The sequence below is a fragment of the Dermochelys coriacea genome, chromosome 10, assembly GCF_009764565.3.
Source record: "Dermochelys coriacea isolate rDerCor1 chromosome 10, rDerCor1.pri.v4, whole genome shotgun sequence".
NCBI lineage: Eukaryota > Metazoa > Chordata > Testudines > Dermochelyidae > Dermochelys > Dermochelys coriacea.
The window spans coordinates 12,059,445-12,085,757 of NC_050077.1; the positions used below are offsets into that span (position 1 = coordinate 12,059,445).

General features: G+C 43.4%; 1 protein-coding gene across 12 annotated transcripts in view; it reads left to right on the forward strand.

Annotated features, from left to right (window-relative positions):
- MAD1L1 (mitotic arrest deficient 1 like 1) overlaps positions 1-26,313 on the forward strand; it is a 551,618-nt gene that overhangs the window by 313,744 nt on the left and 211,561 nt on the right. For all 12 annotated transcript variants that reach the window (XR_006274883.1, XM_038419935.2, XM_043494295.1 and 9 more), the window contains 2 exons: positions 168-256; positions 10,423-10,513. Coding sequence is in view for 11 of the 12 variants with exons in the window: in XM_038419935.2 (XP_038275863.1) it covers positions 168-256; positions 10,423-10,513 (180 nt within the window). In the remaining variant the exon portion in view is untranslated. The remainder of the gene's footprint in view (positions 1-167; positions 257-10,422; positions 10,514-26,313) is intronic.

The window sequence follows — 26,313 nt, forward strand, 5'->3', positions numbered from 1 at the left end:
ACTTATATTAGAAAACCCTGTGTGCCATGGTCCATACATCAAAATATTGAAGTTCCAGGACTCCTTACTCTCTGAGTCCAGGGCATTCAGTTGTTAGATTCAGCAGTGTGCACCCATGTCTTTCATGTCTCTGATGCATGAACTAACCTCCTGTCCTATTCATGCAGTTGGAGGTGGAGCTAAAGAGCCTGAAGTCTCAGGCATGCACAGCAGCGCAGAGCACCTTCATAACTACTGAGGAAGTGAATGCACTCAGGTGAGCATGTGCTAGGGGCTGTTCCTTCTGTTTGTTACACATATGGGGAGAGGGGAAAGACCGAGTTGGGATTATAAAAAGAAACAAATGCTGCATCCCCATCATTTATATTGTGGTAGCTCCTAGGAATTCCAGTCAGAGACCAGAACCCCATCTGAACAAATATAATACCGACAGACCCTGGTCGTCAGCAGGCGGGATTGAATCTGGGACCTCTGGAGCTTAGTGCATGAGCCTCTATTGCATGAACTAAAAGCCATATGGCTCTTAGCTAAGGCATAGAGCAGACTAATTAATCTCTAAGTGGTCTCGGTGCCACTACATGAGACAGAACACCACACCGAGGTGGTGTGTGGGTTACACAAACACATAACAAAAAGACAGGCCCAGGAAGCTTACAGTATAAGTAACTAAGCTTTAGGGCTGGTCATTACACTGACCTTTTCCTGATAGGATAGTTTCATAGTAGAATCCTTCTTTGTCCACCTACCACCTACCTCATGCTCATTTCACCCCCCAAAACCCAGGAAAATTCCAGGAGGCAGGGAAAAGCCCCAGGGCCTCTAGCCTTTCTTACACATTGTCATTTTCAGACCATTTTTCTACCTGGGGTTTCTCCATGCTCTGGTTTTGGAATCTGCTTGAGTCTCTTCCTTTGTTAATTCATGTTGCAGTGGCTCCTTCATCACCCCATTTACTTCCCTCCCTGTGGAACAGCTTTGTTCTTTGTTTTTTATTTTTACTGGATCTGGACTTTAAGTGCAGGACCTGTTGGCATCCACGGAGAGAGGCTTAGAAACAGCCTTTTGTAATGCTGATGTGCTTCCCATGCTGGAGAGAAAAGAAAAATGGTTCCCCTAGTGTGCAGTTGCAGATGGCAGAGGGATACGTGTTGCGATTCAGTGAGAGAGAAGTTACAAAACAGCATTTCAGCAGAGGATACATAACCCTTACAAAAGCTACAATGAAACTCGACAACCTTTCAGTGTATTTATTAAAGTATTTACAGCTCTTGTTTCAAGGTAGGTGAAACAATAAATACCGAGCACAGAAAGTTCATCTGTATCCAGGATGTTTTAATAAAGTTCCTTCTTTTTAAACTGAGCCAATCTGTTCGATCTTGACAACTTTCATTTGTGGTTCTGAGCTGAAGTGAGATTTTGGCTGGATTTCTTTCTCTTAATTCTTTTCTATTTTCAGTTCCATCACTGTAAAAGTATTGCTGCCTCTCAAGAGCGAAAGCAGGATTTTGTAGGAGGCACAAATTACTGGCCTGCATTTTATGGATTTTCTAAATCCCGACACCCCCCACCCCCACCCCCCGGCTTGTTTTACAGCTCTAGAAGTGTTGTTCAGTATTAGAATGGAATGGATTTGAAAATGGTCAGTGTTCAGCTAAGCTGTTCTAATACAATAGAGAGCTCTTAAACTGCCCTTTGGGATATATTTCTCAGAGACAGCTCCCACAAGATGGAGTGGCAGAATTTTGGAGGCCTCCCTCCACCAAATCATCTTTTAATGAGGTGGTACTGTAGGTCACACCATGGTTTTGTTCCCCCTTCCCATGAGGGTAAATCAGTTCTTCCTAAATCCTTATTCATGATGTGAGTGTTGGTTTGAGACTTGATCTCATTTTGTCTTTCACTTTCTCCAGGGGGCACATAGGACTATCCTGAAGCACGGTGTTTGCAGTACTACTGGGGTGTTCAAAATCTCTCCAGCAGCAATACAACTCATCCCTTATTCTGATTAATATTATGCTTCTCTATCAGTAAAACCAGCATCCTGTTTGCTGTCTTCTGGGAGCTGGAGGCTGTCAGGATATTTCTACAGTAACTCCCCAGTCTCCCCCTCTCTCCTGGTTAGTATGGACTACAGCACCCTTTCCACTTAGGAGCAATTCCAGTCTCTCTATTTTCACCTCCAAGATTCATTATTCAGTGTTTATCTTCATTAAACAGCATTTGCCATCTATTAGCTGAGCAACTTCAAGGATAGCAGAAAACAAAACAACTGGATTTCCACATATTCCAGGACTTCCGGAAATTGCCGATGCCTTCCTTACAGTGGAAATGGATCTCATTTCTCACTTTGTCCATCTTTTCCTTGATTTGCAAACCTAGATTTCACAAACGGCACTGTCAGATCTCTTGCAATGATTTTATTACTGAGCGCCAGTTATGTGCTAGGTGCTCTGCAAGCAGAGGAAGCCCCTGTCCTGCTCTTAAAGGCGTGGCAGTCTAAATAGAACTCAAACGGTATGTTTTTTTAAGTGTGAGTCCTTTGCCTGTCAACCCCATAACTCTGCTTCTTTCATTTAAATTGTGCCTCAGAATTCAAATAGAGTGTCCCAGAAGTGGGCTCCTCCCCAGCAAAGCCATTTATATTCTGGAACAGTTCTCCAGTGAGGAGCAATAAATTGAAGGCAGAATTGAAAGCTGTGTCAGGCTAAGAGGCCAAGTTTCTGGGGCTGCCTCTCATAGCAGCACCATCCACCTCCCGCCTCACCACCACACACACACCACAAACACTTCCAGGACCACACACTTCTGCAGCTAGGTCATCTGAGACATTTGACCCTTCAGATCTACTATAAGATTATTTTTGGTAGATTCCCAGTGTAGCTAAACCTTCTTTGTTCAGATGAAAGCCTGTCATTGAACCATTTTTTTGTTGCAAGGGTGGTGCTGGTGTATTTAATAAAATACAGAACATGTACCAAACCCTGGTGATGGTGTTTTGGTGGTTAAGCAGGCCTGCGTAGTGTGGCATGCAAGGATGTGAACTTGGATTGCTTTCCTTTCCTTGTCACAGTTTTATGACTCTCTTTGCAAGGTGGATAGAAACAGTATAAAGTTGCTTATTTGATTTCATCCCTTCTTGCTGCTCAGCATGTGCAAGTTTCGTGGGCCATGGGTTTCTAACAGAAAACACACAATGTATGAAGTGTTTTCTTTCAGCTGGAGGCTTCTTCAATCTGGGGCTAGTGAGCAACTTCTCATCCCCTTCTCCACACAAGTAGATGTACTGCTCTGCTGCTGTAGTCTGTTTTCTTCTCAGGAGCAGCCTACTTCAAATATCATTGTCTTTCTTCTGCTTTCTGTCCAGCAGAACATGGAATTCTCTTCTCTGCAGAATTAGGGAGAAAGCACTTGGTTTGTGGCTCCAGAGTTACCCAATCTAGGAATGGAATGGTGTTTCACCTCTCCTGCTTCTGGCATCCCCCATGCATTGAGGCTGGGAATCAGTAAAGAGCTCTCTTACTGTAACACAGGTAAACCCTTGCTGTCAGGGAATCATGAGAAATTTTCACAGGGTTCCCCCTTGCATGGGGACCGGAATAGTTTGTTGTGGTTGTGATGTTTCCCAAGATAGCTGCACTTTTAAGCACTTGTGATCCTCCTTGTGGCCACCTCACTTAGTCTCAGGCCTCTAGTCATCTTTCTTGAGGTGGCATCTCGCTATCCACTCCCTCCAGACTGGGGTCTTAGGCTGCAGACTCCTGCAAATCACTAAGATTATCTCAGCAGGTCTGACTTTAGTTCAGCACCCATAGTTTTGTTCTCTCAGGGGCAGTGAGATGATGATCAGCCAGGTGTCGCAAAACAAAGGTATCTTACAAACAGTAAACATCTAGCTTATCAGGTGTCGTCATCTTCCATATGGAAACCCTGTCGGTTTCCAAAGTACTGCAGGGCCTGCCCCTCTGCATCACAGTCTCATGTCCATTCTTGGATTAAGCATAAGTGGCCCTCTCCAAGGTCAAGGTCTTTGTTTACCAGGCCTCTTGAACCAGGTCAGACCTATACGTGCTATTTCCCCTAGGGGGTGAAACTTCCACAGAGTAGATACCTGCATTAGGAATTTGCTCTAATTACCCCCTGCTCTCTTGATATTAGTTCCTGCAGAAAACTCTTTGGCTCCCCCCATTTAGCCAGGAATACAACTAGAAGTTGCCCCATAAAGATACATATAACATTTGTAAAATCAATATAATAGTCTTTGAATGTTCTGTGTGTCCATAGCTGCTCTCGTAGTGGACCATGGGAGAACCCTTCACATGGCCGCCTGCAGGTGGCTCCCTGCAGCAAAAATGAGTTGGGTGGGTGTGATAAGGAAGGAGAGGTTTTGGAGGGTGGGAAGGGGAATCTGGTGGGGAAGGAATCATTGTGCCCTTCCCTCCTTCTCCATTACAGTGTTAAGGCTTTGTCTACTACACTATCAAGTTTTGTTGGCAAAACTTATGTCGACACCCAAAAGTTGACAAAACAAAAATTGCCAAAGGGTGTTCATACTTACTCCCTCTGTTGACAGATCATGTCCACATTGTGAGCACCATCATCGACAGAGCGAGCAATGCATTGTGGATATGTATCCCACAGTGCAGTGTTGTGGGAAGGCGGAGCTGATCGCTGCGCATTTTGGGAGGATTCCCTTCCGGTTCTCCCAGAGCTGCCCGGAGCGGCCTCATGAGTCGCTCTGTGAGGCCTTCATGCTGAGGAATGTCAAAGCAACACAGCCGTCTCTCCTTCCCTGCGACAGCAGTCTGCCTGTCGCTGTGTTCCTAGTGCAGGGCAGAACAGGAGCATTCCAATGATTTGCTCTTTGTTCCCCAAAGGGAGCAGCGCACTCAGCTGTCTGATACTTTCTGCAGCTTTGAAAGGGGAGGGGCACATGCCTGCAGGGCAGTAGAGATCAAAACACTGAAAGTCTCTCCTATGGGGTGGAAGTTTTTTGTCGTCGAAACCAGGAGTTTTTCTGACAAAAGTCACATTGAAGTGTGTACGCTTTTACTGTTTTGTCACCAAAAGGCAGTTTTTGGTGACAAAACTTGGTAGTGTAGACAAAGCCCTAGAGAAGCTGTCCCTGCGGGGTTCCACACCACCAGTTCACACTGCTGCTCCTTGTTTGTGGTATATCTCTAGTCATTGGAGTCTATTGCCTGCTGCCAGTGGGGATGCAGGAACTAGGAACACGACTGTACTTACATTCTTTCCCTGTACAATTTGCCATTACAAATTCACTTTGGTAGAAAACAGGTGGAAGAAGAATACAAACTCTCCAAATTGGAAGGTGGGGAAAGAAACCCCACACTTAATGAGGGAATTATTTTCACGGCTAACGTTTACCATGGGCCTCAAGACACAATTCATCTACAATCCGATGTACCCACTCTCCTGGACTAAGCCCAACCCCACCAGTTAGCTGCTCTCCTGAAGGAACCTGAAAAATTGAAGGGAACTGTCAGAAGCCATAGAAAGGAAAGGGGAAAGAACGGTGTGCTTCTAGGCATTTCCATATAAACTTCATTGTTAAAAGCTAACTTCTGAAAACAAATGCAGGATAGTCACAAAGGACAATGAAATCCACATTAATCCCTTAAATCTGTATTCACATCCTGTGAGTGAGTGAAAGCTTTAAAAAAATATTTTGTCTCCTTTTTCTTTGCTATGGAAAGTAAATTTTCAGTGAGAAGCTTGAAAGACTTTATCAGTTTTTCTCCCTCATCCCTCGAGAACAAAGTGCTCTTTCGTCAGACCTTTTATAGCTCTAAATGTGAAATTCTTTCCCAACTTTATTACTTCCGAGGAGACAATAAAAGGCATTATTAATGCTGTCATTCCACACATCCCTTGTCCCCTGTAAATCATATTTGCCATATTCTTCAGATCTCATAATGGGAAAGGGTGGTCGAACAATTTAGTTTGTTGACCACAGGGTATAACAAAACCGTGTTTAGTCAGTAACCCGTTTTACTTTGGTGGTGATAAATCTACAAAGGCTGTTGTTTTATAACAAATAAATAAAAGTAATATATTAAAAAACAGCTTTAGTAAAGACTTAAGTGGCAACAGCTGAAGGATCTTTTCAACTGGAACAAATCTGAACTTTTTCTTTCTGCTGTCAAACAGAAACTCCAGTAAATCCTAAGTGTTGTCTATGGATTTAGTGAGTAGGTAGAGTTACAGTGATTCAAAAGAAATTCATGTCCTTGTCAATGCCTGTTAGTCACACTTGCTGGAAATCTCTGCTCTGTTCCTAATACCATCTCATTGCCATCTGGATCCCTTAATAGTGTCTTCTCCACACATACATTTTCTGTTCTGTTCAATAGTTTCCAGTTCAGCAGTAGCTTTTCTACATGGCAGTGCCCTCTTCATAGATGGGGCATACCGTGAGAGATGCCCCTATCAGTGGCAATAGTATGCTGCCAATCACACTGTGCTGTGCTATATCTGCCAACATTTTAATCTTATAAATAAGGACAATAAGGAGAAAAATGGGAGCACCTGTAAGTTCCATTGGACTCTGAGAGTTTTCTGGAAGGAGAGAGTTGGAGAAATACTTCATTTTTTCCTGCTTAAAAAATATGAATGACCAGTCTGTCTGCCTTAGGTGTTACTATGGCACCCATCACCATAGCATCTAAGCAGTTCCCTGATAAATGAGATTTGCATGGCGAGGTATTTCATGGATCAGCCTTTCCTGGTAGAAGAGGCTTTGTTGGAGATGTAGAGTTTTTTCTCTTTGTTGTTTTGTCCTTCTAAATTGGGACAGTGGTATATATGCTGTGTGCCCAACACCAGAATGATTCCAACTATCTGGAATTGGAGACACATGCAAGACCAAGATACTGGGGTAGATACACAAGTCAGAGTAAATGCAACTCCTTGGTGATCTTTTACTAACTAGATCTCCCCCTTAGAGCCTGGGAGGCAGTGTCATAAAATGTTGTGCCTTTACAGTCTTCTTTTTTGAGTTACCTTAAGTTTCACTGCATCTGCTCCAGAAAAGCCCCTTAAGAGATTTGACGCAATTTTGTCAAGAATTTAAACAATTGCATGTTTTCAAGCTTCTTTGTAACGAATGAATGGGTAGATATTCAATAGTGAATTTCAATGATACTTCCTGTACCAGTAAAACTCAGCATTTTATAGTATCAATATTGTAGCAAGTAAATGACAATTCTCTCTTCCTCCCACTGAAAAGCTGCATTTGTATTCAGTCTAGGTCAAATGTTAAATTGATAGGTGACCATACTGAGCCCTGACCTCTTTCTAGTTTACTTTTTGTCGTTTGTCATTTGAGTTTGTCCTGGATTGTTCTCCTTACTTGCAAACCCCTGTAGAACTACCTACAGCTGAGGAAGAATAACTCTGGTGCACAAGTTGAGATGTGAGAATTGGGGAGAAAATGGATGCCGCATTTTTTATTGTTGGCACCTAGATGAGTGGACCAGATGGTAGCATGTAGCTTAACACTGCCTTTTATATCTGTTGGAGAATCCAGACACAACACCAACTGGGCCCTGAGTCTGAGTTTACTCAAATTAAAAATGTCAATGACAAGTAAGTATCTTCTTTGGTAGTTTAACTGCAAACTGCAAGTGCTCTGCTATGTTATATACTGAGAGGCTCTCCCATGCCTCTCTCTTTGCCACTGGGAAGTGCTCCCGTGGGCTGTTTAGGAAAGACCAAGTACACAGACTGTTTGCCTGTGGTTCTCAGTATCCCCCAGTGGAGATCCAGGGCACTTTACAGTATCAAACATAGACCAGTAGAGGAATGAGAACAGCAATGTTGGCCCCAGCAGCCAACACAAGAGACAAGCCATTGCTTAGGTGCCAAGTCAATAAAGGAGAGATATTGCACCCTGGTTCTCCATTACAATGGGGGTGGGGAGCAGGTGCCTTTGGCTGCAGTCTGTTGGGGGTAACTTCTGCACTGCAATTCAAAACCTGCGGCTGGCCTGTTCCAGCAGTCTCAGACTCGCAGGGCTCAGACTAAGGGGCTGTTTAATTGTGGTGCAGAGGTTTGGGATGGAGCCCAGGCTCTAGAATCCTGCAAGGCAGGAGGGTCCCAGAGCTTGAGCTGAAGCCCGAGCCTGAACATCTACATGGAAATTAAATAGCCCCGCCATCCCGAGCCCTGCAAGCCCAAGTCAGCTGGCACAGGCCAGTCTCAGGTGTCTAATTGCAATGTAGATATACCCTTGGATGCTCCATTTCATAAATGCACATCTCTCTCTTTGCAGAAGGAGGCAGAGTGAAAATGTAAACAATTGAACAATTCAACTAGCTGAATGTTCATAAGACAAGAAATAAAAAATCTCATTCAATAACCAGAGGGGGAACACATTAGACAGACTGTACTGAAAAATGGCAGGCATCTCAGACTATAACAAACATTCTGAACACACATTCTCTATCCCACTAGAACAGTGTATAAAGTACCACATCTTCCTGGGCATGAAATTAAGGACAGGAATCAGTTATTAAACCTTAAAAGTACATTTGAAATACCATATAAACATCCTGGCTCAACCATAATCCAGTTTCAGCTTGATCCCTTTTCAAACCCTGCTTTCTCTGGAGACACTTACATGTGGTATTGGAGGGCAGACCTCAGCTGTTACCACAGGCAGAATGCTTATTCTGTAGGAGGCAAGAGATAAGTATCACCCCTTAGTTTGGGAGGGTGGGTGGTGTTGAGAGATTTGTCAGAGGTTTTGAGCCAAAATGCAGAATATTGAATATGAGGATGTCATTGACTCTGAACATTTTGGGTATCTGATTCTGACCTTCAGTAGCTGCTATGTTTTTTCCTTACAGAAAAAATTCTCTCTTCCTTTTGTATGTCCTGAAGGGTTAAAAGCACTTTTAAACACAGTGTGAGGAGTAACGCTAAGTTACATCTGAAGATGCTGTCATACTGCAACATCTTCTGGAAAAAGTAGGTGCCCAGGATGTTAGTGGTTTATAAGGAATGACACAGGAGAGTGCCTCTCACCCTTTTCTCCAGCCACTCTTTACCTGTGTGATGTATGACTTTTCAGTGTCTATGTCAAGGTTCCTTCCCCACTCTGAACTCTAGGGTACAGATGTGGGGACCTGCATGAAACCCCCCTAAGCTTATTTTTACTAGCTTAGGTTAAAACTTCCCCAAGGTACAAACTATTTTACCTTTTGTCCCTGGACTTTATTGCTGCCAACAGCAAGCGTCTAACAAATATAACTGGGAAAGAGCCCACTTGGAGACGTCTTCCCCCAAAATATCCCCCCAAGCCCTACACCCCCTTTCCTGGGGAAGCCTTGATAAAAAATCCTCACCAATTTGCATAGGTGAACACAGACCCAAACCCTTGGATCTTAAGAACAATGAAAAAGCAATCAGGTTCTTAAAAGAAGAATTTTTATTAAAGAAAAAGTAAAAGAATCACCTCTGTAAAATCAGGATGGTAAATACCTTACAGGGTAATCAGATTCAAAACATAGAGAATCCCTCTAGGCAAAACCTTAAGTTACAAAAAGACACAAAAACAGGAAAATACATTCCATTCAGCACAACTTACTTTATCAGCCATTTAAACAAAACAGAATCTAACACATATCTAACTAGATTGCTTTCTGACTTTTTACAGGAGTTCTGACCTGCATTCCTGCTCTGGTCCCTGCAAAAGCAACACACACACACACAGACAGAGAGAACCCTTTGTTCCCTCCCCCACTCCAGCTTTGAAAGTATCTTGTCTTCTCATTGGTCATTTTGGTCAGGTGCCAGCAAGGTTATCTTTAGCTTCTTAACCCTTTACATGTGAAAGGGTTTTTCCTCTGGCCAGGAGGGATTTAAAGGTGATTAGCCTTTCCTTTATATTTATGATAGTCTAGAACAGGAGTCTCCAAACTTTTTGGCTCGCGCATCCCCAGGTGAAGAGTGGAAGAGAAGACCTTCCGCTGATGTGCTGCCAAAAATAGCCGTAGCTGTTGAGTTGCCGCCAAAGTCCCGCCGTGATCTTCAGCGGCAGTGCAATCATTGCTGGTGTCTAGAACATTATTAACTAGCTTAATTAGTTTTTTCTCTTTAAAGAACAACCACAGACACGCTGAAAAAACACCCCCTTGACTTGGCCAAGGTAATATTGGTGTAAGAACTGTAAATATTGAATTTCCTGATAAATTGGTCTTTTACCTGTGCATACTTAACGGTGCAATAATGTTGTTTTATTTTTTTCATTTAATGTGGTGTCTTACCATTAGAAGAATATTTTTGGACAGGTGTGTGATTTCTGTCTTTGGGTCCTCATTATTTTACTCCTTCCAGTGGTGGGACTAAAGCAGGGTTAGAGCATTTGGAGTTTCAGTGTATTTCTTCCCCTTGTCTTTACAGGTTAAAAATTGAAGAGTTGGAGGTTGACCGAGGGCGGCTGGAAGAAGAGAACAAGTCTCTGGAAATGAAATTGGAGAAGCTCACTCTCCAGGTAAGAAGTGGGACAGGGCCAGAAGGCTGAATAGCTTGGCATAGTCCAGCCTTGATGGATGGGTATACTGACAAACTTCCAGAAGTTCCTTTCACAGTCCACAGATGCTTCCTCTTTAGCCCAAACCAAGCCCATCCCACACACCCTTATCTGTGTACTATGTTCTCATATTGAGATTTTGGTGTTGTAGTCAGGCATGCAAGAACAGATGCTTTTTCCAATATCTTTGGGTAGAACCTCTTCTGTTTAGAAGCCTCTGAACCTTTGTCTGTGTGAGCAAACTTCACAGCCATAACTAACCACTGCTGCGGCTCTAGCAGTACTGGGAGCTGTTGTGTAGACTGTGTTTTCCACTATGATGACAGGTTGGTAAAAATGCCTCGGCGCTGTTTACATTACAGCTTCCCACCATCATTACCATTCGTGCTGAGCAAAGCCCAATAGCTTGCGGCCTTATCTGATAAGAGCTCTTCAAGTCCAGAACATGATGATGGGGTATGGAAGGAACAAGTTGTGGTGGCAGCGATCCACACACTCTCCCCAAGAGGAGGAAGGTATGAAATAAGAAATCTGAGTGAAAGAAAAGCTAAAGTGCTGATTTTACCATGGCACTGCAGGATTTTCCCATATTTTTGCTGAGGCTGATGCTTCGCCCATCTCATAAGCAAGAGTTTCAACTTTTTTATTCTGGATACAGCAGTGAAGCCTTCCTCTCCCTGAAGCTGGCAGTAATAGAAGGGGATGCTTACTCAGGCTGTTCTCATCTCTGAAACACTGTTACTCTGTGCAGAGGGAGAGGTGGGAGTGTTGCATTTAAAGCATCTTCTGTTTGAAAGAAGCTGGAGTGAGAGAGAAGAGAAGCCTATTTTGTGTTTAATCAAAGGCCATCCTGCTCCGAGCAGTGTTATCTCTCTCTGATGTGCTGAACAACCCAGCCTTGTAACATTTAATTCTTTTAATTTTTCTTTTTCTCTGTTTTCCCCTTTTTGTGTAAATTGCTTTATGATGGTAGAAAACCTGCAGGTTTGAAATTACCCGAATTTCAGACAGACCATTGATTTTATCTTGACACCTATTAGAGGCAAATCAAATCTTTTTTATTACCAATTCCTAGAGACGGGGGAAGTGACAGATTTGATAAAGCAGGTAGCTGAGAGCTGCTGAGGGCCTCTGCCGAGCTGTGGTTAGCGCGAAACCTGTCACCCAGCTCTCCTTTAATTGGGTTTCTGTCATCAGAAGGAGATGAAAACATTGGGTTTGGTGTTCTGATGCTCCGGTCTCCAAACATATACAACAGCAGCTTTGGTTTCAGAGCAGGTTACAACTCATTCAAATCATAATCTGTCCTCACTGCCTCGGGGTAGCTGCCAGCTCCCAGCACTGGGGCATCACCATTCTGGCCAGAGTAATTCCCTGTTTTGTTTGGGATTCTCAGAGAGATCTAGTGTTTAAAACCAGTGTCAGCAATGCCAGTAGCCCCGCCCTTGAGATGCTAAAAGCACCAAGCTTCTAAGATCTGTCTGCAGCAGGAAAGGTTCAGAGCCTTTCATATAGTTTTGCTAATTGTCTTATTTTAGACAGAAGTGGGTGGGTAGGTGTGGTCCTTTTGGTAGCTGAGCTCATTTAGTGCTGTGAACATGATGCAATGATAAAGGCTGGGATCAGGACATCAAAGACAAAGCTGAGACAGAGCCTTCATGTTATAATAAAACCACTCGCCCACCATGTCAGCAGACTTGGGTGGCGCAGTGACCGTTGTATTATTCATAAAATTCACAATTCAAACAAAAGTAGTTTGAACTCATCCCAGACTCTAGTAGCGCATATCACAATAGTACAATTCAGTGGCAGTGCTCAGAACCCTAGAGTTTAATAGTGGTGTGGTGCAGATTAGGGCTATGTGAGGGGACTGGAGAGGAACAAAAAAGAACTAGGAATGAAGGGAAAAGGAAAAGATGTGAGGAAGACAAGAGGACAGGCAGGCATAGAGAAGGAGAAGAGGTTATCTGTCTGATCTGGTTCAAGAAGGAGAAACCAGCCCCATCAGTAGAGGTTAGGTGGAGAACCCATCTGAGGAGAACTCGACTAAGTTAACAGCATTCTTGGTTCTAGTTTGGGAGGGCTACGGCTTGGACTTAGTTATTTGTTTAACTTCTCCTTATCTTCCCACTATTTGTGCATATCTTATAAGCTTGGAGTTCTGATTCCTTTGAATCAGGAAGTGAATAGCAAGGAAAGGAGAACACTCTAGATTAACTCCTTGGGCAACTGAAATTTCTCCAAATGGAGATGGATCTGTGCAAGTCTGAGTGCTGAAAAGATGTGAATTACTGATCAGTACCTACCCAGTTGAGTGGTCAAGAGATCAGAACTGCCTACAAGGAAAAAACAGCCTTGCTACCGGGGTTCTGGTCCTGGAGGTGCAACAGCACCCCCTGGCTTGAAGTAATAATAGCAACCGAATGCACCACTTCCACCATATTCTGGGTTTCTGGTTTTGTTCAAAGGCTTTCAGCACCCTCAGTATAAAAATTGCTCAGTGGCCCTGCCTGCTAATGAAGATTCATTATTCATTACTTGAGTGCCAAGTCCCCAGGAGGCCCAGGCTCAGAATTACATCCTGTATAAACACTTCTGTTGACTCTAGGCACTGCTGCGGACTGCATCCGATGAAGTGAGCTGTAGCCCACGAAAGCTTATGCTCAAATAAATTTGTTAGTCTCTAAAGTGCCACAAGTACTCCTTTTCTTTTTTGCGAATAAAGACTAATACGGCTGCTACTCTGAAACCTGCTGCGGACTGGGTTATCTGCTGTTGAATACCATTAAATATGGGTTATCCAGCTATTAATCTCTGCAGTCAGATAGTGCAAGGAGAATATGTTGGAAAAAGGTAATTCCGCACTCAAATGGAGTCACTGGAACATGCCCAAGTCAGTTTATTATTTGTTGCTTACTCCTAAGGTAGAAATCAGGGAGATGATGGGTTAAAATGATATCTTTGTCAGAAAGAAAAGCAAGAAAGGAGAACAAATGGTAATGTTACAAAATAACTTTTTAAAATGTACTGAAGAAAAAGTCCCCTAGTGAAGTTTCAGAAGTGGGGAAATCAAAGGATCAGAGAAAATAAAGAAGTAAAAGAGGTAAAAGACAATGAACAGATTAAGATTTGGCAGAGGAGGTTTTTTTTTTTAAAATCTGTAGCACTTCCTTTAAAAATAAATAAACAAGCCATTATTAGAATAAATAAAAGTTACTTACAAGAGAGTGTATAAAATTTGTTGAGGTGTTGGGGAAAGGGGTGTGACAGAAAGTGAGTGAAATCAAGCATAACAACTTAAGTGCACCAATCTTTACGTACTGATGTCTGATCAGTCCATAAAACCATATGCAGTGAATTCAAACCTGAAGGAACACGTCCATCCTTTAGTAGCCAAGAGTTCAGGACCACTAAGGTTTGACTGTATTGACCCATGAAAAAGTTATCTTCAAAAAAATTCTCACACATTGTCACATGCCTGTAGAAAGAAAAGGAGTACTTGTGGCACATTAGAGACTAAGGGTATGTCTACACTACGAAATTAGGTCGAATTTATAGAAGTCGGTTTTGTAGAAAGCATTTTTATACAGTCGAGTGTGTCTCCCCCCACACAAATGCTCTAATTGCATGTAGTCGGCGGACTGTGTCCACAGTACCGCGGCAACCGTTGACTTCCGGAGCTTTGCACTGTGGGTAGCTATCCCACAGTTCCTGCAATCTCCACCGCCCATTTGAATTCTGGGTAGAAATCCCAGTGCCTGATGGAGCTAAAATATTGTCGCGGGTGGTTCTGGGTACATATCGTCAGGCCCCCATTCTCTCCCTCCATCCGTAAAAGCAAGGGCAGACAATAGTTTTGCGCCTTTTTTCTTGTATTACCTGTGCAGATGCCATACCACAGCAAGCATGGAGCTGGCTCAGCTAACCGTCACCGTATGTCTCCTGGGTGCTGGCAGACGTTGTATTGCATTGCTACACAGCAGCAGTTTATTGCCTTTTGGCAGCAGACAGTGCAGTATGACTGGTAGCCGTCGTTGACGTAGTCCTGGGTGCTCTTTTAACCGGGTGCCTGGGCAAACATGGGAGTGACTCAGCCAGGTCATTTCCCTTTTAAGTTTCGTCTCATGGCGATTGAGTCCTACCGGTAGTGCACTGTCTTTTAGTCAGCAGCCAGCAGAAGACGATGGCCAGCTGTAATACTGTACCGTCTTCTGCTGAGCACCCAGGAGATGACGATGGCTAGCAGTCGTACTGTATAGTCTGCTGCCAGCAAGATGTATAAAGATAGATAAAGTGGATCAAAACAAGAAATAGACCAGATTTGTTTTGTATTCATTTTCTCCTCCCTCCCTCCCTCTGTGAAATCGATGGCCTGCTAAACCAGTTTTGAGTTCTATCCTTGAGGTTTTGAGTTCTATACTTGAGGCGGCCATTCACTTTCTCACAAAGCCCCCTTTGTTGATTTTAATTCCCTGTAAGCCATGTTGTCAGTCGCCCCTCCCTCTGTCAGGGCAACAGCAGACAATCGTTCCGCACCTTTTTTCTGTGCAGACGCCATACCATGGCAAGCATGGAGCCCGCTCAGATCACTTTGGCAATTAGGAGCACATTAAACACCACACACATTATCCAGCAGTATATGCAGCACCAGAACCTGGCAAAGTGAAACCGGGCGAGTAGATGACGTCAGCGCAGTGACAAGTGATGAGGACATGGACACAGACTTCTCTCAAAGCATGTGCCCCGGCAATGTGGGCATAATGGTGCTAATGGGGCAGTCTCATGCGGTGGAACGACAATTCTGGGCCCGGGAAACAAGCACAGACTGGTGGGACCGCATAGTGTTGCAGGTCTGGGATGATTCCCAGTGGCTGCGAAACTTTTGCATGCGTAAGGGCACTTTCATGGAACTTTGTGACTTGCTTTCCCCTGCCCTGAGGTGCAAGAATACCAAAATGAGAGCAGCCCTCACAGTTGAGAAGCGAGTGGCAATAGCCCTGTGGAAGCTTGCAACGCCAGACAGCTACCGGTCAGTCGGGAATCAATTTGGAGTGCGCAAATATACTGTAGGGGCTGCTGTGATGCAAGTAGCCAACGCAATCAAAGATCTGCTGATATCAAGGGTAGTGACCCTGGGAAATGTGCAGGCATAGTAGATGGCTTTGCTGCAATGGGATTCCCTAACTGTGGTGGGGCCATAGACGGAACCCATATCCCTATCTTGGCACCGGAGCACCAAGCCAGCGAGTACATAAACCGCAAGGGGTACTTTTCAATAGTGCTGCAAGCACTGGTGGATCACAAGGGATGTTTCACCAACATCAACATGGGATGGCCGGGAAAGGTACATGATGCTTGCATCTTCAGGAACTCTGGTCTGTTTCAAAAGCTGCAGGAAGGGACTTTCTTCCCAGACCAGAAAATAACCATTGTGGATGTTGAAATGCCTATAGTTATCCTTGGGGACCCAGCCTACCCCATAATGCCATGACTCATGAAGCCATACACAGGCTGCCTGGAAAGTAGTCAGGAGCTGTTCAACTACAGGCTGAGCAAGTGCAGAATGGTGGTAGAATGTGCATTTTGACGTTTAAAAGCACGCTGGCGCAGTTTACTGACTCAGTTAGACCTCAGCGAAACCAATATTCCCACTGTTATTACTGCTTGCTGTGCGTGCCACAATATCCGTGAGCGTAAGGGGGAAACGTTAATGGCAGGGTGGGAGGTTAAGGCAAATCGCCTGGCTTCTGGTTGCACACAGCCAGACACCAGGGCGGTTAGCAGAGCACAGGAGGGTGCGGTGCGCATCAGAGAAGCTTTGAAAACCAGTTTCATGACTGGCAGGCTACGGTGTGAAAGTTCTGTTTGTTTCTCCTTGATCAAACCCCACGCCCCTTGGTTCACTCTACTTCCCTGTAAGCTAACCAACCTCCCACCTCCCTTTGATCACCGCTTGCAGAGGCAAATAAAGTCATTGTTGCTTCACATTCATGCATTCTTTATTAATTCATCACATAAATAGAGGGATAATTACCAAGGTAGCCCAGGAGGGGTGGTGGAGGAGGGAAAGACAAGGCCACACAGCACATTAAAAGTTTAAAACTTATTGAATGCCAGCCTTCTGTTACTTAGGCAATCCTCTGGGGTGGAGTGGCTGGGTGGCCGGAGGCCCTCCCCACCACGTTCTTGGGCATCTGGGTGAGGAGGCTATGGAACTTGGGGAGGAGGGCAGTTGGTTACACAGGGGCTGTAGCGGCGGTCTGTGCTCCTGCTGCCTTTCCTGCAGCTCAACCATATGTTGGAGCATATTAGTTTGATCCTCCAGCAGCCTCAGCATTGAATCCTGCCTCCTCTCATCACGCTGCCGCCACCTTTCAGCTTCAGCCCTCTCTTCAGCCCGCCACTTACTCTCTTCAGCCCGCCACCTCTCCTCCCGGTCATTTTGTGCTTTCCTGCACTCTGACATTGTCTGCCTCCACACATTCGTCTGTGCTCTGTCAGTGTGGGAGGACAGCATGAGCTCAGAGAACATTTCATCGCGAGTGCATTTTTTTCGCCTTCTAATCTTCGCTAGCCTCTGGGAAGGAGAAGATCCTGTGATCCTTGAAACACATGCAGCTGGTGGAGGAGAAAAAAGGGACAGTGGTATTTGAAAAGACACATTTTATAGAACAATGGGTACACTCTTTCATGGTAAACCTTGCTTTTAACATTACATACAAAGCACATGTGCTTTCGTTACAAGGTTGCATTTTGCCTCCCCCCACCGCGTGGCTAACAGCGGGGAACATTTCTGTTCAGCCATAGGCAAACAGCCCAGCAGGAACGGGCACCTCTGAATGTCCCCTTAAGAAAAGCACCGTATTTCAACCAGGTGACCATGAATGATATCACTTTCCTGAGGATAATACAGAGAGATAAAGAACGGATGTTGTTTGAACGCCAGCAAACATACACTGCAATGCTTTGTTCTACAATGATTCTCGAGTACGTGCTACTGGCCTGGAGTGGTAAAGTGTCCTACCATGGTGGATGGAATAAGGCTGCCCTCCCCAGAAACCTTTTGCAAAGGCTTTGAGAGTATATCTAGGAGAGCCACGAATGCCAGGACAAATTAATGATTAAACATGGTTGCTTTTAAACTTTGTATAGTATTTTAAAAGGTACACTCACCAGAGGTCCCTTCTCCGCCTGGCGGGTCCGGGAGGTAGCCTTGGGTGGGTTCGGGGGTTACTGGCTCCAGGTCCAGGGTTAGAAACAGTTCCTGGCTGTCGGGAAAACCGGTTTCTCCGCTTGTTTGCTGTGACCTATCTACAAACCTCCTCCTCATCATCTTCCTCGTCCCCAAAACCTGCTTCCGTGTTGTCCCCATCTCCATTGAAGGAGTCAAACAACATGGCTGGGGTAGTGGTTGAACCCCCTAAAATGGCATGCAGCTCATCATGGAAGCGGCATGTTTGGGGCTCTGACCTGGAGCAGCCGTTCGCTTCTCTGGTTTTCTGGTAGGCTTGCCTCAGCTCCTTAAGTTTCACGCGGCACTGCTTCGGGTCCCTGGGAGATTTTCACAAATGTTTTGGCATTTTGAAAACTGGAATGTAGTTCTGAATGCACGGATTCCTCTCCCCATACAGCGATCAGATCCCGTACCTCCCGTTCAGTCCATGCTGGAGCTCTTTTGTGATTCTGGAACTCCATCATGGTCACCTCTGCTGATGAGCTCTGCATGGTCACCTGCAGCTTGCCACACTCTCCAAACAGGAAATTGAAATTCAAAATTTCGCGGGCCTTTTCCTGTCTACCTGGTCAGTGCATCTGAGTTGAGAGTGCTGTCCAGAGCGGTCACAATGGAGCACTCCGGGATAACTCCCGGAGGCCAATACCATCTAATTGCGTCCACAGTACCCTAAATTCGACCCAGCAAAACCGATTTCAGCACTAATCCCTTTGTCGGGGGTGGAGTAAGGAAATTGATTTTAAGAGCCCTTTAAGTCGAAAAAAAGGGCTTCGTCATGTGGACGGGTGCAGGGTTACATTGATTTAACGCTGCTAAATTTGACCTCAACGCCTAGTGTAGACCAGGGCTAACAAATTTATTTGAGCATAAGCTTTCGTGAGCTACAGCTCACTTCATCGGATGCATATTGCTGTAGCTCACAAAAGCTTATGCTCAAATAAATTTGTTAGTCTCTAAGGTGCCACAAGTACTCCTTTTCTTTTTGCGAATATAGACTAACATGGCTGCTACTCTGAAACCTCACATGCCTGTGTGTCTGATTATGGCCATTTTGCCTTTTCCTGTCCCTGAATTGGCTGCTGGCAGTAATACTGCCATGCAGTGAACTATATGGCACTAACTGGGCCAGAGGGCAGGTATGTGCTTTGAAAGCTATTGTTTTATTAGGAGGTATGTGATTTATACTCCCCGAGCCTGTATTAGCAAGTGAAGAAATTCATCAATATCTGCAGCAGTGTATATAGCCTCTGCCTCTTTGTATTCTCTGCTTGTTTGGGGACATCTTCAATTGTGGTTAGAGGCTCCATCAACTTTCACACCCTTCAATTCCCAATACCCCTTTGGCTCTTGACACCTAGCTGGGGGCTGCATTGATTTTCCTTCACTGGTATAAACACAATAGCATGGATATTACTCGCTGTTCAAATCTTTACTGCTAATAAAAACTTCAAATTGCAAAAAAACAGAAAAAAATGTTTGGATTGTAGGAGACAACATCGCTCCTTTCCCGTGACACATCTAACTGAAATCTTTTGAACCTGAGGTGGGGGAGATCAGCTGGTATGAAGGCTGAGGGATCACATACATTTACGTGTTCACTCATCTGCATCTATTTCTGCTATGGCAACCCCTGCTGGAATAGGAGAGCATATCTGCTGCTATGACTTGCTTTTGCATATTGTGGGCAGACTGTTGCTGCTGTCTCAGAAAGTGGATTAGTTTGTTAAACAATCCAGAACACTTGAGGCAATCTGCCCTCTACTCATTGGGAGAAACTGCAACTTGAAGCCAGGAACAAAAGGGACTGATCAAATCAGTGCTTTTTGGAGAAAATGGGAGGAAAGACTTCTGAAGAGTGCTCAATTAGCATTTATTACTGCTAGGAGCCTTGTTTACAGGCAATGGAGCGGATGGTGAAGTGTTCCTTATGCAAATACCACTCTCCTGCTTTTCCTGCTCTCCTCAGCCCTTCAAGTTGAAGGAGAAGAGATTCTTCAAGTTTGGCTGCTTTAAGGAAGATTGATTAAAATCAGCTGCAGTTTGACTTAATTGGATCCATATGTTTGGAGAGGGAGCTTGACTAGTTAGAACTTCTTGTAATTAGTTCACAGCTGGTTGGTGAGAAAAACAAAATTCCGGTTACAGTTCAGAGAAGTGGATCTGTAAAGATAAAGAACATCTTCCTGTCTTTATATTCGTATAAAGATATATATTCGCTCTGAAAATTGTCTAGTCCTGTAACCAGGCTAGCAGTCTGATTCCTATGTGTGAGACACAAACTGGGGTGTGCAATTTGCTTTTTGTGTTTCTGGATGAGAAAAATCAAATAAAGTTGGAATAGAAATAGATGCTGATAGGCAAGGAAATGTGACTAAGCTCACATGGAAGATAGGAGAGACTCCATGTTGTATAGGGCAGATTCAGGAATATTTTTGGCTATCTGTGAGCCTTTAGACTAAGTCAGGAGGCTCTGAACAAGATGACTCTGGAACCAGATACTCTTTAATTGAGAGCCCCCTAGAAGTAAGAATTAGAATTGAATTTATTTATCTACCTTCCTCATTAAAACATAATACAGTAACAAATATATAGTTGTATATTGTACTAATATCATTATATATACTTCAGAAACAATTGAGCGTGCAAATTAACCAGGGAGGAGAGATTGAAGGGAAGGTACAAACTAAAGGGCCATCAGTGGGGATTGTGAAACCTCTTTTTGGGGGGAAATACTGTCATTCAAGGTGCTTTTTAAAAGTGAGGATGAGTGATTTCAGAGGGGCCAATTCCATACAATAGAGCCCTTCTCAGCAAAAATGCCACCACTTACAAGCATCACATACAGTGGAAGGATCTCTAGGCTTGGTCTCCACTAGGAGTTAGGTCTTGTCTACATGTGGAAATTGAACAGAATAGAATTCTGGAAAGCTGTTCACATGGGGAGGCTATTTCAAATAGCTTATTCTGAAATAGCTATTCCAGTCAATTTCCCAAGGTAGACAAGACCTTTTTGGTTTGTTTGTAGGTGTTAGCTAAAAGATGCTAACGACTGCATTCTAAAAGTCTGATGTAGACAAGGAAGTTTAGACTTTAACACAGGCTAAACTGGTCAGTTTCAAGCCTGGAAGGAGCCTCATCTTTAACTTGACCAGTTTAGCACATGTTAAATAATAAACTGCCCTCTGATTTAGACTGTTAAACATATATGTTAGCACAGGGTAGCTAACACCTTCTAACATGCCTCTACATCCGAGCCTAGTCAAAACCTGTCTGATTGGTGGTGGGAGAGCACACGCTTTCTTCATGTAGGGTGCAGAAGCAGCAGGGGGATGTTTCTCCTCTTTTAAGCATTAATGACTCATTATATAGTTAGGTCTTCACCCTCCTGGCAGTAACTAGTTGGGAATTAAGGGCCTCAGGAGAGTTGAGCTCACTTAATAGTCTAACTGCTCATTATGTGAAGAATGGATGAATCATTTACATTGTTATAAAACTTCAAGGGACACTGTCAGTCATTCTAGGTCTCCTAATTGACCTATCAAATATGCATAAATCTCATTCCCTGCCTAAAGAAAAGGAGTACTTGTGGCACCTTAGAGACTAACAAATATATTTGAGCATAAGCTTTCGTGAGCTACAGCTCACGAAAGCTTATGCTCAAATAAATTTGTTAGACAACAGTGATTCCCTGCCTAGTTTGTCCTGGTGATTTCTCTTTCACAAATCACCTCTCTCTCCCTTTTGTCCTTTCTTACATGCCCCCAGTCCACATGTGACTCCATATCACAGCTTGATCTCAGTGAAAATCTTCCCTGTACCCACACTTAGAGACCTATTCCCCCTATCCCCCTTTCTTTGGTGAGGACTTCTTGGATGCAAGAGGATTTATGCAAACTGCATGCATCTTTTTCAACCAGGCATGGCTTTTTGGATATTTGTCATTGATGGAGCAGATTGTATACCCCTGGTTGAGAATCACTGCTCTAACCCTCTGTGTTCCCTCCCCAGCTCCTACCTGGAGTTTTGTCCCATTTCTTACATGTCAGTTATAGGCAAATGCTCTTTGGAGCATGACATTTTGCACCACATCCTTCACTGTTGTAAATGGACTTAGGTCTATTGACCCCAAGCTGTGGGTCTGGCCCTCTCTTTGTGGGACAAAATAAGTTGCTCAAAATACTAAGTCACATCTGATTTATACAGCTGTTATTTCCTTGATCAAACTTATGGCGTTTGCCATTAAATTCTGACCTAATCCATCACTTATTGTGCAGGCACCTAGCTGGCAGATGTTTTAGTTCACCGTCTCCTTCACAATGTATTTTCAGGCATTTGCAACTGGCTTAACCCTGTTTAAAAGCCTCCCATTGTGACCTGTGTGCCACTCAAGCTTTCTATAGAAATGTGATCTGAGTTTTATTGGCAGCTGTGTATAACAATTTTGCAAAGGTGTGATGCATCCACATTTTAAAAACCAAGTCTTTAAACCTGATTTTAGTTTAAACTTGGTTTACTTCCCGGATAATCCACACACAGGAAAAACTGTGGCCACACTAGCCTGCATATGGGTGTGTATCACATCAACAGTTTTAGGAGAAGGGCTCACTCCTGATTCTGCACTAGGCCTTATTCCACTTGAAGATTCCATTGGCTCAGTGAGTATTTAAGGTGGGCTGCTACCAATGTATAGAGTCCTGCTGAAGTGGATTCCACAGCCAGGCAGGAGGAGCACTGCCAGCAAATTCACTTGTGGTTTGTATGTTCTGAAAGTGATGACTACTCATGAATGGGGGTGTGGGGGAGGAAGGGGTATTTTATGGGAAGGTCTAGAACTTGTTTTTCCAAGTGCCAGGGAAAGGATGGGGCAAAGGGTGTTACCTTGTTAGGGATACAATTTTTTGAGAATCATGGGTTATTAAATTAGCTAAGGCTCGGCAAGTGTGTGTGCGTTTTAAATCTGAATGCCCTGGGGCTCTGAGAATTGAGGGGAAAAGGAAACTTGCTGTGGGATCAGGAGGTCCTGAGGGATGGAGGCTAGTTCAAATATTAGTCATAGGGACCACTGAGAGAATCCTCCAAGTCTGACCTTCATAGCATAGGTTTCAGAGTAGCAGCCGTGTTAGTCTGTATTTGCAAAAAGAAAAGGAGTACTTGTGGCACCTTAGAGACTAACAAATTTATTTGTTATAAATATTTATTTGCTATAGCTCACAAAAGCTTATGCTCAAATAAATTTGTTAGTCTCTAAGGTGCCACAAGTACTCCTTTTCTTCGTAGCATAGGCCACACAGTTTCACCAAGTGATTCCTGCATCAAGGCCCTAATTTCTGGGTGAGCTTTTGGAAAGACTTACACTTGAAGCGATGGAGAATCCTCACTTCCCTGGGTAAGTTGACCCAATGGTTAATTTATCCACATTATTTTTTCCACAGTCACCTTCATCTTTTATTTCCACATCATCCTGTATATACAAAACATCCTTCTTAGTGTGGTCCACAAAACGACTCAAAGATCAGCAGAGGAAGTGATCATGTAGACCTGCCATTTGAACAACAAACTGTTTCTTGGCTTAATGTTAGCCCCGCTGAATGTGATGTGCAAAATGGGTGCTTAATAAAACAGGGACACCCGCAATACAGACTTGTTAACGTTTGTTAACATCAGGGACTAAAACCAAGTGCAGAGATGCACATTTGTGCGGTGAAGTATCAACATGCACTGACTTAATTTAGAAATATGGACATTGAATATTAAACCCCTGAAGTTCCCAGTTGCACTGCCAGAGCCAGCACTGCATTGCTTATTACATATAGCACCTTTGTGGAATTTCTGCAGGCACTGATTAACACTCGCATAATAAATTTAACATCACATAACAAAAATACATAATAAATGTATTAGCATTCTTGTAGTGTCTCTGAAGACTTCAGCAATCCTGCGACATCACACAGCTCATTTAATGAGCGGAAGGGGAAAGAGTGCACATTGGTTTCCTGAGCAGCTCGCAGCCATGAAAAGGTCACTGCACCTACCTGAGCAGAAAGCCCTGGTGTGGAGAAGTAACCACACTGCACTAGTGCATGTGAGCAGAAAGCAAAGAGCATTGCCAGATCACTGTGTCTAGTGCACTCTTAACACGTGATGTAAGTATGAAGAAGAGGTGGTTGCACTAGTGCATGCTAGTAGGGTATAGGCACAAATTACAGGTCACTGCACTGGTGCACATGAAGAGGAGGTAATTTTGCTAGTGCATCCATACTGGATGCACGGGCATGAAGAAGAGGCCATTGCACTAGCGCACACAAAGAAGTTGCTGCCATAGTGCACAGCAACAGGGGTCCTGCATACAAAAAAAATCACGGCTGTATTTAAAAGTGTGATCTGCAGGAGTGGTGGATTGAGGTTTCTCTTTATTTTCTGATGCCTAATCACAGGGCATAGATCAGGGCTACAAAAATGTACAGCCTGTCTCATGGCAAGGATCAGTATCTACTAACTCCAGCATTAATTGTGACTAACAGAAAGCATGGTTATGGAAAGGTACCTTCCTGAGGGCATATGTACAGGGAGCAGAACCAGGATATAAGCAGATAAGAACTAAATACGTTCAGTAAGGCAAATTACAAATAAAGTACAGAAATGAATATAGTTAGATTCGTAAAATACCCCCAATACAAAATCATCAGATGTGATTACAGTGGCTCTAATAATATTAATTAATATCAACTGCAAAAGACTCCTATGCCAGAAGAAAACTGTACTCATGCCCCACAAACACCTCCTCTGGGTAAAGCCAAGCCAGAGTAAACAAAATATAGACGCAAAAAGAGACTTTACTTTTAAGGGTCTTTGATTTGAGTTGTACAGAGCTAAGAACAAGCAAAGTTTTAGAAAACAGTTTAAAGGTTAGCAGTGACTACACTTCTATGTTTTTTTCTGGTTATATAGTCATTTGATTGCAAGAATTACTTCAATTATTTTTTCTTTATTTTCCATTCTGTTGCTGCTGCTTTGAATTCCATTGTGATGTCACAAACACAAAAAAGAATGTCATTTGGAACCTTAGAGAAAGTAACATTTAGAAAGGTTTTGTTTACTAGGTCTTTATATTTTTTTGTCGTGGTTTCAATGAATAAACACCATGTCCAGAGGAAGCTACAGCTCTCTTCAAACTTGGCTCTTCGTTTTCAGTTTCTTTGATGTCATTTCAGCCTTTGTTTGATGACCCAATTACTTTATATATTTTTATCAAATAATTCAAAAGATATCACAATTCCTTCCGGTCTTCGTCAGTGTTACTGCTTCTGTTAGGTTCTCATTTTATCCTTTATTTATTTATTTCCATCTGGTCTATGTGGAATCACAGGCTTAAGGTGATGTTCTCTAATTCTTTTGTTGCTCTCAAAGAAGAGCAGCCAGGACATGCACCAGGGTTCTCGGAGAGGAGTTGGCAGGGCCATCCTTAGGATTTGTAAAAAGAAAAGGAGTACTTGTGGCACCTTAGAGACTAACAAATTTATTAGAGCATAAGCTTTCGTGAGCTACAGCTCACTTCATCGGATGCATTTTGTAGCTCACGAAAGCTTATGCTCCAATAAATTTGTTAGTCTCTAAGGTGCCAAAAGTACTCCTTTTCTTTTTGCGAATACAGACTAACACGGCTGCTACTCTGAAACCTTAGGATTTGTGGGGCCCTATGCAGTATTATTAAACTGGTGCCCCTATACCCAACATCAGCCCGGGCTGATGTGTATGTGTATTTTAGATAAGGGTGGTGTTTTGAAGGATTTATTTAAAAAACTATATGTCTGAAGATCCAAGCATTTAAGGCTAAAGATGAATACTCAGATTGTGCAGCTAAAAATCTATGCAAGGATTTTTTAGAGATGTGATTTTATAATCTTCAGCAACACACTAAAAAAATATTTTAAAGCAAATTTTAAACTAAAGTTCTGTAAACTAACATGTTCTGAATAAATATTACAGTAATGCACAAGTGTTTGTCAGTAAATTCAGAAACTGAAAGTATATACTTGGGTGTTGGCAAATGCCTGTTAAATGGCTTCATTACCACTTGAATGGCTCTTTAACAGTTACTCAGTGTTGTGCTAATAGGTCTGGCAGGCTTAAAGGCTTTTTCACTTTTAAGTACTAGATCCCCTCCAGAGGAAGCCTCACCAGGTGCATCCAATGAAGTGAGCTGTAGCTCACGAAAGCTTATGCTCAAATTTGTTAGTCTCTAAGGTGCCACGAGTACTCCTTTTCTTTTTGCAAATACAGACTAACACGGCTGCTACTCTGAAACCTGTCATTATGCAAGGCATTGAATTTAGCCGTATGGAGTGGAAATCTATCAACTTCATAAAAAACTCATACAAATACAGACAGACATCTTCCTTTCCAAAAGCAAACAGATGGACATCATACCAAAAGGACTGGAAGGTAAAAAATCCATTACAATCTACATACCATACAGACTATGCTGACAGCTTGTGCCACATGCTCTCAAAGAAACTGCTGAACCACC